This window comes from Dermochelys coriacea, chromosome 6, assembly GCF_009764565.3.
Source record: "Dermochelys coriacea isolate rDerCor1 chromosome 6, rDerCor1.pri.v4, whole genome shotgun sequence".
Lineage (NCBI taxonomy): Eukaryota > Metazoa > Chordata > Testudines > Dermochelyidae > Dermochelys > Dermochelys coriacea.
This window is the reverse complement of record NC_050073.1, coordinates 14,356,162-14,373,899: the sequence shown is the minus strand read 5'-3', so window position 1 is coordinate 14,373,899 and position 17,738 is coordinate 14,356,162. Positions and strand designations below refer to the sequence as shown.

At 42.6% G+C, this 17,738-nt stretch overlaps 1 protein-coding gene across 1 annotated transcript in view; it reads right to left on the bottom strand.

Moving 5' to 3' along the window:
• Positions 1 to 17,738, bottom strand: part of LOC119857793 (SITS-binding protein-like) — a 70,944-nt gene that overhangs the window by 35,944 nt on the left and 17,262 nt on the right. The window contains 4 exon segments of the mRNA XM_038407204.2: positions 6,392 to 6,660; positions 9,093 to 9,293; positions 13,342 to 13,492; positions 14,008 to 14,215. Of these exon segments, the coding sequence (XP_038263132.2) occupies positions 6,392 to 6,660; positions 9,093 to 9,293; positions 13,342 to 13,492; positions 14,008 to 14,215 (829 nt within the window).

Genomic DNA, 17,738 nt, shown 5'->3' with positions numbered 1-17,738 from the left:
TGTCAACTGAGGGTATGCGTACGCTGGAGCTAGAACAGATAGTCTGAACACCTAGGTAGAGCTTGGGGTAGTTAGCCCGTCCTGCCACCTGTGCAGCCACAGATACACTGCTGTTTGTGTGTCTACCTAAACTGGAAATCACACCTCCAGTGCTAGTGTAGACATACTCTGAATGCTCATCCCTTCTAGAACAAGACACCTTTTGCCATTTGCTTACATTTTTCAATACCTAGATGACTTAATGTATTTTAGCAAGAGTTTATTTGTATGGTGATTTTGGAACAATTAATCTTTCTGGCTTTAGCAAAATGTTGTCCTCCCCGCTTTTGTCCTGAAATGGCTAGGTTTATTTCTAACACTGCTCTTTCATTGTGTTGTCCTTGCAAAACTCTTAGTTTTCGTGTCTTCATGTTCCAGTTAGACATAAGTTTCACTGCAGGAATTTCATATTTATCTACATTATTGTCTGGTGGTATTACTGTGTTTCCTGCCCTGCTATTGGTATCAGCTGGGGCAAGTCCTTATTCAATTTTTATTTCAAGTATGGAATAATTCTCTCCAACTTCAGCATCACAAATTGGGATCTAGGTTGTGCTGAAGATTCAATCTAAACACATTTTCAAGCAGTCTTCAACCAGTTTATTAATGGCTCTTTTCGGTGTGGGTGTGGGTACGTACATAACGTAAGACAAACACAAACACCTTCTTTTCAATCTAGAAGTCATTTCTTTCTGCCATGTTTAGGTATCATAAGTCAAATGCAACAGGCTACTCTTTGAGTGCACAAATGTCCAATACAGATAAAAATCAACAACTGCTCTAATAGAAGTTAAATTCATGGTTAGGTGCCTCTCCCTTGCTGTCTGCCAAAATCACCTAAGTCTTTCATTGTGTTCTTTGAGGTCTCTAACCCAAATCAGAATGTCATCTATTATAACTTTCACCCCTTGGTACTCCTCACAAGTCTTTACACTGTTTGATACGCTCTGGAACACAATTAATAATTAAAGGCACACCTTAAAACACCCAAACAGTGTCTGAAAAGTCACTAACTTAGAACTTGACACAATGCAGGTTCTTCATCTAACACTGAGACTATTTTTTGGTACAAAGTGTTTGGCCCCCAATTCTTCAAGTTTTAGTCATATACAGGTTTCAGAGTAGCAGCCATGTTAGTCTGTATTTGCAAAAAGAAAAGGAGTACTTGTGGCACCTTAGAGACTAACAAATTTATTTGAGCATAAGCTTTCATGAGCTACAGCTCACTTCATCGGATGAAGAATAGCCACTCTTAGGTCTGTAATCGAGTGAACGCATCCGATGAAGTGAGCTGTAGCTCACGAAAGCGTATGCTCAAATAAATATGTTAGTCTCTAAGGTGTCACAAGTACTTCTTTTCTTTTAGTCTTATACAGTTCACATTTTCTGACTTTATTTAAACCACATGGATTGATACATATTCTTAATTCATTTGGCTTTCAGTTTACATGTCTAGAGTTAGATCTGTCTGTAAGTTGATCTAAATTTTCAGTAATTACTGTTTTTTCCATATAGTTAAAATTGCACTTATCAGTATCTATTAGCACAAATTTTTTCCCTTCATAATTGGACCACTAGAGTAAATTGACTTGTTTCTCTTAACTGGAATTTTTCTTTCAGATACCCTGAGTCTTTGAGGTCATTTGAGAAGTCTTTCCAAATATAGCCTTCGCTCTCTGTATGCAATTTTATGGTGTTTTCAGCAAACATATTTTTAACTAATTTCATGGGTAGATAGGTTTTTACTCTTCAAACAAATGATACCATCTGTATTTAACTGTTTGAAAAGCTATTATTTTTGACTGCTTTCTAAAGCAAATAGTAATAGTTATTTGCCTTTATACCAGTATTTTCTGACCTGAATATGAACAAGCTTTACTTTAATTTTCTGCATCCTTTCCTTACCTACAGTATTAGATATTTAATGGAATAACACTACATTGTACTCCAGTGTCTAGGTTAAAAGGCTACAGTTCTATCATTAATGCTTAGCTGTATTTGTTAGTCTGAAGCAGTAGATTCTGCAACTACTAGTAGATACTACCAACAAAGAGATCTGAATTGTAGAATTGTTTGTCAAAACAGAGACACTCTTGAGTTTAACTACAGTTTTTGACATATCTTTGAAAAATTATTTTTTCATTGCTTTCATACCATATTTGACCAAATGCTGGGTAATTCCTTGGCTAATGTTCTTGACCACCTCTAATGGAGAGAGATTTTTATTTTGATTTCCTTCATATCTAGCTTTGTCTCTTTAACATGACGACACTGGACTACTTGCTTATCTGTGCCAGATCATCAAAAGCCAAAATCTACATTTCACTCACTGGCCCAACAAGATGTCTAAAGTGTGGGTTAAATCTTTTCCACAAGTTTGCCTCACTTGGTCATTTTGTATTCCATATACAAGCCTCTTGGTTATTAAGAGTCACATTATTCCCCAAATTCAAGTTTGAGCTTTAATCACCGAGTTAGTCATTTATAAATTAACTGACTCATATTGCTCTTGACTATGAATTTTTAAAAACTGAATGTCTCTCAGATGTAATATTTTTCTAGGTTTAAGTAATTCTAAAATCATAGAAATGTAGGGCTAGAAGGGACTTCACAAGGTTATCTAGTCCTTCGCTCTGTGCTGAGGCAATATTAAGTAGACCTAGTCCATCCCTGACAATGTTTGTCTAACCCATTCTTTAAAACATACAGTGGCAATGATTCCACAACTGTTGTGGGTAACCTGTTCCAGTGCTTAGCTATCCTTACAGTTAGAAAGGTTTTCCTAGTATCTGTATACATCATCTATGCCAAATCCTCTTTATGTCTTCTAGTCCCTCCTTCCATGTAAAAGCATCAGACGTTTGCAATACTGCTGATCCTGACATGCAGAGAAATATCATGGCTGGCATTTTAGTTGCTTTCTCTGAGATCCCCATCAGTATGAGAAAAATATCAAACTGTTTACACACTGACGCCATTTCCTTGTGAGGATTCCTTGCAATTCCAATGGGGTCGGAGGAAGTCAGTCCTCCAATTTTGCTTTTATGTATCTCCTGACACCACATAGTATTTAGTAAGGACACAGGAGTTAGATTGGCTAGAAAGAAGGTACAACGCTATTATAAACTGCATGAGCATCAGATTCAGACTGCTCCAGCTCCTAGAAACATTTGGACATTTCCAGAACAGTCATTAGCAGTGTCACTACCGCAATAGTGCCATAACACCTATCCTTATAGTACTCAGCAAACCCTTCCTCATGGTTTCCTTATTGCTCTGTGTGCCATTACTCAAGGTCTGACCCAATGCCCATTGAAGCCACTGGGAGCCCTTCCATTGACTTCATTGGGAATTAGGTTGGGCCCTCAATGCACACTCCGGGGTCACAAGGCTTCTGATAGCATATTGCCTCTACTATAAGTCCATAAGATAGTTTGGGTGTTGCTTTTCTGGATGTGCAGTCACGGCCAGATCCTGCAGACTTTACTCCAGCAAAACTCTCTGTGAAGTCAACAGGAATTATGTGCAAGCAAGGATTAGGGAAAAACTTCAGGATTTGTGCCTAAATTCCCTTAGGGCTCTGAAATGGTGACCTTTGATTTTAGAAGAACACCATTAACTAGGGGGTTCTTAACCTTTATCACACTGTGACCCAGGCCCAACTGGGTAATTTAGATTACAAGATCTTCAAGGCAGTGATATTGTCTTTTAGGTATCTGAAGATATGCCACGAATATAAATAGCACCATAAACAATGAGCAACAGTAATACTAATAACTGACTGATTGGTCCACAGGTGCTCCCAAAAATACTTTCTGGTGATGCTTTCTAAGAGATGACATGGGATTTGATGCAATGGTTTATGGCGCAGTTCTGGTATCTGAGAGCTACTAATTACAAGTGGCTGAGCAAATCTGCATCAACAAATGACCAGCTTGTAGGAACAGCTTGCCACCCTACTGCTTTCATTACCTAGGTGATACCTGACACGCTTCTGAATAATCACAGACAGCACCTTCTTTCTGAATCACTGTCAATCCCACAGCCAATTTGGAAATATCTTTTAACTAGGCATTCCAAAGGAGAGTTACAGCCTTTTCTTTTTTTAAATGGAACCATTTAAAAAGATCTTTGTTTCCAATTTCCTGTAAACCCCTCATAAGAAACTTGAAAATATTTATTTCCCAAATAATTTGTATCCCTTCGCCATCTGGTAAATACAAGAGATCCCAACATAAAAACAACAAAGCTCTCCACTGCCATAGTGCCTTTAATCATTAACTGACTAATTAGGCCTGCTGTGTGGTATGTAAAGGCTGTTTAGAGATCACTGCAGGGCTCAATTCATAATGAAAGAGGTGCCAGGGATCAATCAATGATTTACTTTAATAACTTATGTGGCAAGCCCAGAGGTGCCGGGGCTATGAACTGACAAGCCTAGAGGTGCCACGTCTCAGCCCTGGCAAGCCCTGGCACAAATTATCCATTGATCTCTGCCCTTCCACTGAAACACACCCACTTCTGGTGTGGAATATGGCAGCTGAGGTAGTGTACAGCAACATTACAGGAGAGAAAGCGAAGAAGACTGTATCCATTTGAAACTACAGGTGATAATTAGGAGGCAAAATAATTGCTCAGACTGTACTTTGGCTAAAACACTGGAGTTAATGTCCCTGCTTTGCAAAGGTGCTGTGGGAGCTGGATTACCATAAGTGGCCAAGACCTTGGATTTGTGTGTCATCCTGTAAACATAACACACATACCAAAAAAAAAAAAATTCTTTGGAAGGGAAAGAAAAAGCCTCCTCACACACTCACGCTGCAGGACAAGCCCTCCAGTTGGGTCATTTTCAAGAGACTTGCAAGAGTATCAGTGCAGACTTGCAACTGAATAAGAACAATCTATCATTCTTTATGGCCATTTAAAATTAACACCATTTATCTCTAAGAAAGAGAGAGAGAGATGGAGCCTCAGCCTGTTTGCTCTCATAGTACTAATTGGGCTGGATTTTCTCTTTGGGAAACAATGATTTGTGTCCCTGGATTCTAGAAGCTGCAGCAGAAATTTATTGGCCAGCCCCATTTTGCATATTTCCTCATTTATGTGCCTGCAAAACGGTATGTGTAGATTTGATCAAAATTTTCTAGCTGAAACATTTTCCTACCTAAATAAAATAAAATAAAAAGCAGGGGATTAATTAAAAAAAACCCTGAATTTTTCTGTGGGGAAAAAAGCCATTTTCAATCTTTTTTTTTTTTCATTTTGGAATAAAATAAACATATACATTTAATTCTGCTTTGCACTTTTCAGCAAAGGAACTGAAATCAGCAGGAGTCAAACCAAAGTCTAATGGTCTTTGGCAAGAATCTTTCCAGTAGACTCTGCAGTTTAGTTCTATGAGCCCCCAATCAGAAGATCAGCAAATTATAGCTTGCTTGGGTAACAAATTAATTGACAGGGTAACAAGGCAGTAGATCCAATCACCCAACCACTTCCTTGTCCCTACTGGGGCTGAATCCATCCCAGCAGTATGTACATTTTCTTTCCAGTGACAAGTTTCAGGAGTGGTGCTTTCAGATTGGCAGGGTTAGTACATCCCATAATAATGGTGCGGCTACAGGCTGGGAGGAGCAAACTGCCATTATGGCCCAGATCCTCAAAGGTATTTGAAATCAATGGTAATTCAGCATCTAGATGCCTTTAAGGATCTGACATGGCTACATATGAGCTGGGAGATGTGACTCCCAGCTTGGATAGACGTACCGACGCTAGCTCTGCTTGAGCTAGCATCTAAAAATAGCAGTGTGTCCCTGGAGGCACAGGCAGCTGCTTGGGCTAGCTGCCCTGAGTACAATTCCACCTGACCTCCGGGTACATAATGGGGCACCTAACCCAAGCTGCCACACATTCTGCTGCTATTTTTAGGTGCTGATTCGAGTAGGGCCAGCACGGTATGCCTACGTGAGCTGGAATCATACCTCCTACAGTACAAACGTAGACGCACTCTCTGCTTGCTTGCATAGCAGAACTGGCAGCTGCCATTAGCTTGTCTGTTTGTTCAGTGGGAGATAAATCAACCACTGCTCTCCTCCACTGAAGCCAATTTCAGATAAGGGGCATGAAGATGAGTTACTCTGTGTGCTTTAAATTGTGTAACATGCAGAATCTCTCATTCCACAATGCCCACCCAAGTTCCCACGGAGGGTTAAAACAGGGCTCCCGTACAGTTCCCCCTCTTCCTTGGCTGTTTGGACCCTAGCCCAGCTACCCTGCTTGCACTGAAATAGGATCAATTGGAGGTTTTAGATGTCTGTTTTCATTTCACCTCTCGAGCGCTTTTCCTGAGACTCACCTTGTGACGGCACTAATTATTGTCGAATTTCCCAGCGTAGCTGCCATTAATGCAAAAATGCCAATGTATTTATCCCCTTCCAGTTCTTTGGGTGGCTGGATTGTCTGTTCCGCAAATGTGTTTCCTTCAGCACCTTCAAAAGTCACATACTGTGCTCCCAGTCTCTGCCACAAGAGGCTCACCCTGTCCATGTACCAGTTTCTTGCAGCATCATTGGTCACATTCAGCCGGACAGAAAACTGCCCTTTCCACTTGGTAAGCAGAGGAGTCTGTGATACAGTAAGGGTATTATGAGGCTGGGTTTGAACCATTATACACTTACTAATTCCAGAGCGTCTGCCATTACACTAGCTAGTATGGAATTGTAAAAGCTCTCAGTCCTCATGCACCAGGACATAAGCTGATCACTAGGTGAGGTCAGGAAGATGCTTTCTCCCATGATATAATATGCCATGTTATTATTTTGTATTATTATTAATGTAGATAGCACTGAGCTTTTATTTTCTTCTGAAGCCAATGGCATAGGGCATTGTTAGAGATAATATTCTGGATGTATACTGGTTGGGCAACCCTTGAAGTGACTTGCGGAAAGCATGACTTGCTGACACAAGAGAACTGGCAGCACTGTATTGCTGGCGAAAGGCCTGATCCAGTGCCCACCTGAAGTCATGAGAAGTCTTTCTAACAGGCTTTGGATCAAACCCTAAGTGCCTACACTTCTCTCCAGGCTATTGGCCTCAAGCCTGAAAATTCCTTTAATTGAAAATCAAGCTTACAATTAAAAAATCCTTTGTAAATTATGAAATGTGTGTCAGTGAATAAATATTGAAAAGAGCATTGCGAGGTATTTTTTATTGTGATGGGGTGGACCGGCCCTGCATTGCGACTGAGAGAGTTAACTCTTCCCTCCTAGCAGAGGAAGCCATGCCCCTGAGGCTCTGCTGGGCAAGCTCTGACTGGAAATCAGGTATAAAAGCCTGCAGAGCTGTTAAGTCAGGACTGGTGACTGAGGAGGAAGGCTGCTCAGTGGAAGTGCCAGCCCAGGAGCCATTACAGCCCTTACTGGGGAGAGCTGAAGAGCCAGGAACCTGGACCAGAGGCTTGCAGCTATCAAAACCCCAGGAAGTGTCTGGTGCTGAGAGCCCTGGGGACCCTGACACTACAGCTACTATGGTGACTGGAGGACTGGTAGGAAGAGACCCAGGGAAGATAAGGGAGTGGTACCTCCCATCACTATGAGGTCAGCGTGTTTCAGTCAGATTCCCCATTGACCCCGTGGCGGATCACTCCACCCCTGACAGGGCCCTGAGTTGGAACCTGGTGAAGATGGGTGGGCCCGGGCTCCCCTACTGGGGGTCACTGCCTCCCCTTTTTGAGATGACTTAATTCCCTGACCCCTTGCATGCCTCAGAGGATTTAGAGGGACTCTGGCCATTGGGCCATACTGCTCTAGGAGCGTACTATGTGGACTCTGGCTGCTAGGCCATGCTATCCCACTAGGGGGAAAGGATTTAGAGGGACCATTGGGCCATACTTCTCTGGGAGCATACTATGTGGACTCCAGCTGCCGGGCTGCACTATACCACTAGGGGGAGAGAGTTTAGAGGGACTCTGGCCATTGAGACACACCATACAGACTACCGAAGGGTAAGTAGAACAGATGTAAGCGCAGAAAGGCGGGGTTACTCCTCGCCTCCCCCTAGATCAAAGGGGTGGACAAGGTACAAAACCCGCCACATTCCTACTTAACTATTTGTTTTATTTTGATTTAAGAGATCCTTCTGGAAGCTTGAAATCTACTTGCTTACCAAAAAATGATCTGCATTGCTCGGCCATGTAATGGTTCATTATTGTAAGGTTTGCCAGGAATACTGAGTTGCATTTGTAATCCACTGTAGGAGAGTGTGGGTCTTTGCCCCCTTCTACTGGCTGGTCCTCGTAAGAGGCCAGTGATTGCTACAGCTGCCAGCTTCAGGCCTTAGTCCATGAGCTAAAGTGGAAGAGACTCAAGCTTTTACCACTGATGGCCCAAGAGAGGTAGGCTTTGGCTACAAATACCCTGGTTTTATCATGGTAGGCTTGCAGCTGGGTACTGAGTTATGGGTCCTCCCCATTTATTGTAAGGTTGCTTATGAAGACTGGGCTTATGGACTCTCTTCTAATTTAGAACTGAAAGGGGGAAAGAGTTATATGGGCTTTTCACAGGAAATGTAGGAAAAGATATAGATAAGACTAATTGGCCCCACATTGACCTAACTGTGCCTGGTTTTAAATCCAGTTACAATGCACATTTTAAAACATTTCATAACTTACTCTCTGTAGTAACATACCCCAGTGTCACAAGAGTACTGGTATGAAACTGAGCATCTAGCAAAAGAGATTTAGCTTTTTAATATAGCACACAAATTTGTGTCAGTCAGGAGTTATTTTGGTTAATAGACAACTAAAGTGGGTAATATTTTTTTCAGTGACACATTCTATTAAATAATCCAAGATATGGCTTTATTAATATTAAATATTACATGTCTGAGACTGGATCACTAATATTTAAACACTGTCTAGTGTAGTGTGCCGCACTGATTATCTATTACGCGGAAAGAGTGATTAACCAGCCAAGTGTTTCTTATACCTGTTGGCTTCTTTTGAATTCAGACTCCCTAGATTTAAGTGATTGGATCAGAAAAGCAATATAGGCTTGTACCGGATGGCTGTCGAATTTCGATTGGAGGCTCAGCCAGTAATTTTCTTTGCCCTCTTGCAGAGACATCAGAAACGGCTGGGAATTAATGCTTGTATACGGGGACAGAGTTATAGAAAACTTCAGAGGTTTAATTAATGAGAGGTCCCTGGTGTGTCTCAGAGCATGCATCTTCCTGCTAGCCATGAGCAAGTGCATATGGTCCTGGAGGGAAGGAAGAGCAGAGTGCACTATTAGTCAATACTTTGAACACAAGTCATCAAGGTAACTTGAAACTGATGGCCAGAGAATACAAGGCTTGGCAAGTCAGACTAGTTAACAGCACAGTCTTTATTAGTAGCAGTATCACAGTATCATGTAGATGCTCCAACTGAGATTGGGGATCCCATTGTGCTGAGAGCTGCACGTACACTGAATGAGAGACAAGCTCTGCTCTGAAGAGCTTACAATCAATATAGACATGTTTCAGAGTAGCAGCCGTGTTAGTCTGTATTCGTAAAAAGAAAAGGAGTACTTGTGGCACCTTAGAGACTAACAAATTTATTTGAGCATAAGCTTTCGTAAGCTACAGCTCACTTCATCGGATGCATTTGGTGGAAAATACAGAGGGGAGATTTATATACACACACAGAGAACATGAAACAATGGGTTTTATCATACACACTGTAAGGAGAGTGATCACTTAAGATGAGCCATCACCAGCAGCAGGGAGGGAGGGAGGAAAACCTTTCATGGTGACAAGCAAGGTAGGCTATTTCCAGCAGTTAACAAGAACATCTGAGGAACAGTGGGGGGTGGGGATGGGGGGGGGAGAAATAACATGGGGAAATAGTTTTACTTTGTGTAATGACTCATCCATTCCCAGTCTCTATTCAAGCCTAAGTTAATTGTATCCAGTTTGCAAATTAATTCCAATTCCGCAGTCTCTCGTTGGAGTCTGTTTTTGAAGTTTCATTCCACACAAAGATGGACTACAAGCCGTCAGGAACACTATCCCCGATAATGTCACGGCTAACCTGGTGGCTGAACTTTGTGACTTTGTCCTCACCCATAACTATTTCACATTTGGGGACAATGTATACCTTCAAATCAGCGGCACTGCGATGGGTACCTGCATGGCCCCACAGTATGCCAACATTTTTATGGATGACTTAGAACAACGCTTCCTCAGCTCTCGTCCCCTAATGCCCCTACTCTACTTGCGCTACATTGATGACATCTTCATCATCTGACCCATGGAAAAGAAGCCCTTGAGGAATTCCACCATGATTTCAACAATTTCCATCCCACCATCAACCTCAGCCTGGACCAGTCCACACAAGAGATCCACTTCCTGGACACTGCGATGCTAATACGCGATGGTCACATAAACACCACCCTATATCGGAAACCTACTGACCGCTATTCCTACCTACATGCCTCTAGCTTTCATCCAGATCATACCACATGATCCATTGTCTACAGCCAAGCGCTACGATATAACCGCATTTGCTCCAACCCCTCAGACAGAGACAAACACCTACAAGATCTCTATCATGCATTCCTACAACTACAATACCCACCTGCTGAAGTGAAGAAACAGATTAACAGAGCCAGAAGAGTACCCAGAAGTCACCTACTACAGGACAGGCCCAACAAAGAAAATAACAGAACGCCACTAGCCATCACCTTCAGCCCCCAACTAAAACCTCTCCAACGCATCATCAAGGATCTACAACTTATCCTGAAGGACGACCCATCACTCTCACAGATCTTGGGAGACAGGCCAGTCCTTGCTTACAGACAGCCCCCCAATCTGAAGCAAATACTCACCCAGCAACCATACACCACACAACAGATCCACTAACCCAGGAACCTATCCTTGCAACAAAGCCCGTTGCCAACTCTGCCCACATATCTATTCAGGGGACACCATCATAGGGCCTAATCACATCAGCCACACTATCAGAGGCTCGTTCACCTGCGCATCTACCAATGTGATATATGCCATCCTGTGCCAGCAATGCCCCTCTGCCATGTACATTGGTCAAACTGGACAGTCTCTACGTAAAAGAATAAATGGACCCAAATCAGACGTCAAGAATTATAACATTCAAAAACCAATTGGAGAACACTTCAATCTCTCTGGTCACTCGATTACAGACCTGAGGGTGGCTATTCTTCAACAAAAAAACTTCAAAAACAGACTCCAACGAGAGACTGCGGAATTGGAATTAATTTGCAAACTGGATACAATTAACTTAGGCTTGAATAGAGACTGGGAATGGATGAGTCATTACACAAAGTAAAACTATTTCCCCATGTTATTTCTCCCACCCCCCTCCCCACCCTCCACTGTTCCTCAGATGTTCTTGTTAACTGCTGGAAATAGCCTACCTTGCTTGTCACCATGAAAGGTTTTCCTCCCTCCCTCCCTGCTGCTGGTGATGGCTCATCTTAAGTGATCACTCTCCTTACAGTGTGTATGATAAAACCCATTGTTTCATGTTCTCTGTGTGTGTATATAAATCTCCCCTCAGTATTTTCCACCAAATGCATCTGATGAAGTGAGCTGTAGCTCACGAAAGCTTATGCTCAAATAAATTTGTTAGTCTCTAAGGTGCCACAAGTACTCCTTTTCTTTTAATCAATATAGACAAGATAGAAAGACTAAAGGACTGATTTTACAGTTGGGGAACTGAAGTGAAGACAGATTAAGGGGCAGATTTTCAAAAGAGCTCAGCTTTCATTTAAACCACATAACTCATTGAGAACTCCTGGGAGCTGAGCGGTTTTGACAATCCAGCCACTTGATTCAGGTACCTAAAATGGGGAGCTGAACTCTTGAAAATTTGGTCCAAGGTCACACAGGGTGTCTATGGCAGCGCTGAGAACTGAACCCAACCCTCCTGAGTCCCAGTTCAGTACCTGAACCACAAGAACATCCTCTCAAATTAAATAGCCTTCATCATCCCTTAAAAAAATAACCACAACTCACAAACAATTCAGGAGCACACTAAAGGTAAGCCTACACTGCAATCGAAGGTGTGATTATAATTTGTATAGACATCCCCACATATATACTGGCCTTTATACTAGCTTAGCACAGCTAAGTGAAGATGTGGCAGTGCGGGATGCCTGGGTAAGTACATGTTTTCCTAGCCTGCACTGCCGCATCATCACTGCTATTTTTAGGCATGTTAGCTAGATGAAAGCTAGCTCAGGGATACATTCATGAATGCAGATCACACTTCCAACTGCAGTGTAGACGTACCCTAAGTGCAAAACAACTTTTATTATTCTTAAGATTAGATTTAGAAAGTACATACCCCCCCTTTTTAATGATGTGCTTATAATTACGTTACATGCAAATTACTAGAGCTAGTCCAAAAATGAAAAGGAGTACTTGTGGCACCTTAGAGACTAACAAATTTATTAGAGCATAAGCTTTCGTGAGCTACAGCTCACTTCATCGGATGCATTTCCTGTAGCTCACGAAAGCTTATGCTCTAATAAATTTGTAGTCTCTAAGGTGCCACAAGTACTCCTTTTCTTTTTGAGAATACAGACTAACACGGCTGCTAGTCCAAAAATGGTCATTTTTGAGAATTTTTGAAAACTTCAAAAAAAATTTAATTTTTCAGATTTCAGAAAGGATAATTTTTTTGTTTGTTCAAAAACATTTTTATTTTTTTTTTTTGCAAAAATTTATCCCATTCACTCCCATCTTCTCTCTCATTTTTCCATTTGGCCACTGAAAAAGGGGGTGGCAGGGAGAGGAGGAAAAAAGAAGCCAAAAACTGAACGTTTTTAGTTTTCATTTTTTTTCCCAGAGAAAATTTAGAAAAACCATGAGGTTTTTTGTTTATGAACAAAGTCGATTTTCCAATGAGAAAAATTATTTGAAAACTTTTATCCAGCCCTACTGTTTGCCATAGAGATGGGGGGGGGGACAGGCTCAGATAACATCCAAACCATCTCCGATACTCTCCCATTCCCCTGCACACAACCTTTTCAAAGGTTCAAACATTCCATTACATTCTCCCACCGACCAGACCATGCACTAGTCACCACTTCTTACCTTTGGAGGTGGGACCTCTTGGAAGAGGTAGCCCTCTCTGCCATATCTTCTAAAGTAGATCTTGGGGCATTGGGTTTCTACATAAAAAATGGCCCATTCCCTACTCCAGAGTAGCAAAACCCCATCATCCCTTTTCCTGGGCTTTCCTAAGCAGTCCCTCAGTTTGCCCTCACCCAGCATAAATGCACATACCGCATTGGAAAGTAACATTGTGGAATGTTCATTGAGAGCAATTAGCCCCTCCCCGAGATGATGTCTTTTCAATCTGTTGAAGAAAGACCTTAATCCTCGCTCCATTTTGGCAGCAGAATCTGCTGCTTTGTAATGCCTCCAGATTGGCAACCTGCATCAGGATAATTAAAAAAAAAAGTCTTGCTTGATCTTAACAGATATTTATTATATCTAGCCTCCCACAGCTGGGCAGAAGATACATGACACAAGGTCTCTGAAGACAATGTGTGTATGGGGGGTGTGGGAGAAAGTAAAAGGAGGAAATGGTTGGAGAATACAACCCCCTTCCCATCAAACAGTATATGATCTAGATCCACTTGGAGCATTACTTTAGATATTGATTGCAGAAGAAATGGGAATATTCCTCCCCAGCGAACTAGACTTTTGGATCCTTGCTTTTGAACCAATCAATTAATGGAGCTACTTCTGAACACTAGTAGAAATGGAAATGTTTCATTAAATTTCTTGTTTACATTCACTGGGAGACTGCATGGCTCAGGGTACTGGGTACAGAGCTTTTCACTCTGAATTGCTGGTGGAAATCCATCCCAGTTCAATAGGGACCAAGGGTTGCTGCCACTGGATAGTTGTTTGGTGCCCTCTGGAATGGGAAGATTTTTCTCTTACCCTAATATGTCAGTGTTTGGCAGCCTCCTCTCCTGCTCTGAGAGCTGACTCCCCACTTCCTGGTGGGCAGAGGTGATGTTTTGACTGATGCACACCATGTACTGTAGGGGGAACATGGATATGCTGGAAGGGCTCTCCAGACAGAAGTGCCTGTTGCTCTCCACTGAGAGGGAGATGGGGACATCTGGTTCAACTGTCACTGTCACCCCTTTAGAGACAACAAGAGGCAGCATTAAAGTCAGGGAACATCCCCATTTCAGATACCCTCCCTTTCCTCCTCCCTCCTGCCACCCAAATGCCTCTCTTCTCCCTGCATGAACCCTCAGTTTGCTTCTAAAAATATTCAGGAATCCCCAAGACTTGCCTCATATTTCCTCCTCTTTCTGTCTGTGGTTGTTCAAAAGGATATCCGAAAGGAATCGTGGGCTAAAGGGGAACTCTCTGAACTATCCACAGGCTGGAATTTGGTCACTGTGATGGGACTGGACCATGTCATCTATATCCAGGGTGTACTGCACCCCAGATTTGCTCACTGCTCTGAAGCAGTTGGGTGGTGGAATAAAGTAGTAGAGTCAACTGAGACCAAGGTCACGCAGAGGGTTGTGTGCCTTTTGGGTCACCAGCCATCTCAAGACGACTTTGTAACTTAGGTTGAATAGAATGAGGACAAGAAGACTGACCGGCCCAGCCAGACCCTGAAATTAATCACTTCCAGAAGAAGGGGAGTCATCTTCCCAACCTTGATTAGTTTTTCCTGTATCCGAAGATGCCCCTTAGCAAAATGCCGAGTGCCAGCAATCACTGTCTGGTCCACAACTGCAGTTACAGGTCCCTACACCACACAAGTCAGAGAGCTGATGAGTTCAAACCTGTTTTTCACTTTAAATATTTTATTTTTCCTTTTTGGGAGACATCTCTACTTTTTACTATTTTAGGGTGTGTATACGTGGTTGGATGCTTATAGGTGTAGTAGATCCTGTTAAGGACACAGGGGGAGGAACCAGAGAACATTCCCTAAACTTTGCCTTAAAATAATACAATGTTTTTGTTACTTGTTCTCAGAAAGTCTTCATAGAAACAAAACTGTCATTGTTCAGTGAAAAAGTTGGTAAAACTTTCTTTTATTAAAGTATCTTGGTAAAGTTTATATTTGAGGGGAGAAGAGGAAACAGATTAGCCCAGAGGTGGTGTTCGCCCAGTGGAGACCTGTAAAGGAGCAGACTCACCCCTGCGGCGCCTCCTGCTGGCTGTTGGGAATTAGCACTTTTCCAGCCTGGAGTGCCCTCTGCAGGCCAGTGATCCACCCAGCTCTGGCCCCCGTGTCCCCCACAGACCCTGGTGCCCCTTTCTCTGGGGTTCTGCCCCCTGGCTGTACCCCCACACTCTGCCTCTGGGTCTCCCCTTCCCAGGAAACCCCCAACCCACTATCCCCACCTTGCCTCAGTCTAGGCTACTACCAGTCATCACCAAGCCCCTACTCCCTGGGGCAGACTGCAGCGTAAAGGCCACTCATCATAGGCAAGGGCGTTTAGACTTGTTGCCTTCCTCTGCCTCCCAGTACCTCTATGAGCCTTAGACTACTCCCACATACCCTGCTCCTTCCCCAGCATAGCACTACCCTCAGTACCCTGGCTGGCAGCAAGGCCCTCCTCTCTCTCAGTCTAGAGAGAGACTCCTTAGGTCTCTGGCTCACAGCCTTTTTATACAGGCCAGCTGGGGCCTGATTGGGACATGGCCCAGCTGCAGCTGCTTCTCCAATCAGCCATCCCCAGCCACAGCCCTCTCCGGGGCTGCTTTTAACCCCTTCTATTTTAGGAGCAGGGTAGCCACCCTGCTACAGGACCCTAAACAGGAATATTTTTGGGGGCTCTCCACACAACACATAATATAAAGCAAATAGGAGCCTCCTTGAGCTGCTCGGGGTCCTAAGCCATTACTCAGTCTGTTTATGCCTAGTGCCAGCTCTGGGTTATCCTCTGTACCTAACAGTGTATGCAAGGAGGAAAGCTTTAATTCACTTTTGAGACAGTGGCACAGATGTAAACAAATTTGGTTTCTGTACTAAAATATCCGCCCAGCTAAAGATTGGTGTCATTCCTGAGAGTAAAAGTTCTGACTGGTTTGTAATTAAGCAAACAGTTATCTCCTTGAATTTCTGCTTTAGGATTAAGAACTGATTATTTGCTGTGTTAATCTGATTTGACTAAACTGATTTCATGACAGTATTGCTGCTAATTAGTTCAGTTGACCTTAATTTGATAATGGAGTTTGAGTTTGATAGAAACTGTGGTAGTTTAGCCTTATTGATATGACCTTTTTGATTATTTATTATTTTTAATAACATAGACAAAGCCATTTTCCCCCGAAGTAAGTAAGCTGGGCCCAAAACACAGAGAGCCTTTGGAGGGCATGAGCTGATCTACCTTGGAGCCCAGGTATTCCTCCCTAAATTAAGGCTTTGGGTTCTCACAACTGGGAATAGAAACCATGTCTCCTGAGACCCAGTTTGATGCCTTCTCCATTGGTCCCCATTGCCTCTCCTCAAGTGAAGCTAAACTTTCACCTTCAGTGTTCTGTTACCGCCCTGGTATTCATGGGGGTGGGGGCTCTACATTAAAAGTTTTCATTAACTATTTTTTAAATTTCATAAAAACATTTCTGTTCATATTGGCTTTAGCAAGATCTTTCTTGTTACCAAAAAAAACCCACAAGGAAAAAAACACACTACATTTTCACCCTAAATTATTTGATTTCTTGACAGGGCTGGAGGGTGAACAAAAATCTGGATGACGCAGCAGGGCCATTGGTAAGAGGTGAAAGAAATGCAAGGAATTTGAAAAACAGCAGAATTCAAAGGCCTCCAACTGAGATCAAAGCCTCATTGTGCTAGATGTATATGTCCAGAATAACATATTATCTGTTTCTTCTTTCTAGGGAAGAGACCAAGTGTGGGGGGGAAAAGGAAGCACTACTGTCTCCCATTTTACAGCTGGGGCAGTGAGGCACAGGGAGATTAAGTGACATGCCTAAGATCAGACAAGGAGCCAGTGGTAGGGGCAGGGTCTGACCCCAGATCTCCTGAGTCTTGGTGCCTTAACCGTCAGACCACACTTCCTTTCCAACCTAGCTAGAATAACTACAGTAAAACTCGGAATCTGACTGAACCACCATCCCCAAAAAGGATCTGCATTGGAGCAGAGCTTTCCTTGTTGGGGAGGAGGAGATACATTTATATTATATAAAGTTGCATATCAGGCTTTTGAACTCTTGTCTGAGCAGTGAATTATCTATAAATTTCTAGGCAAGCAATTTCTTTTGTCCTCTTTCTATTCAGCCTAAGCCACAAAGACACAACCAAAAAAGTCAGTGTTACACATTGGATTTCACTAAAACATTCCACTGCTCAGCTGCTGGGTACCCGTAAATCCATTTCCCATGACACGATTTATATTTCATGCATGAAGTTTAGTTTACAAATCCACATGACCCTTTCAGTCTTCGAAGCCTGTAACTCAAAGCTCTCAATACACAAGCTCTGATTGGGTTTTCTACATCTAGGCCTTGATCCCACTTCTGTTGAAGCCAATGGCAAAAGTAACATTGAGTTCAGTTGTCCAGGATCAGGCCTCTAGTTTCTGCATGAGATTTTGACTTCTAATCAGCTCCATAAATGTTTGTGCAAATATACATGCTGTCTGACTGGTACGGACATCCTGCCATAATGCTGCCAA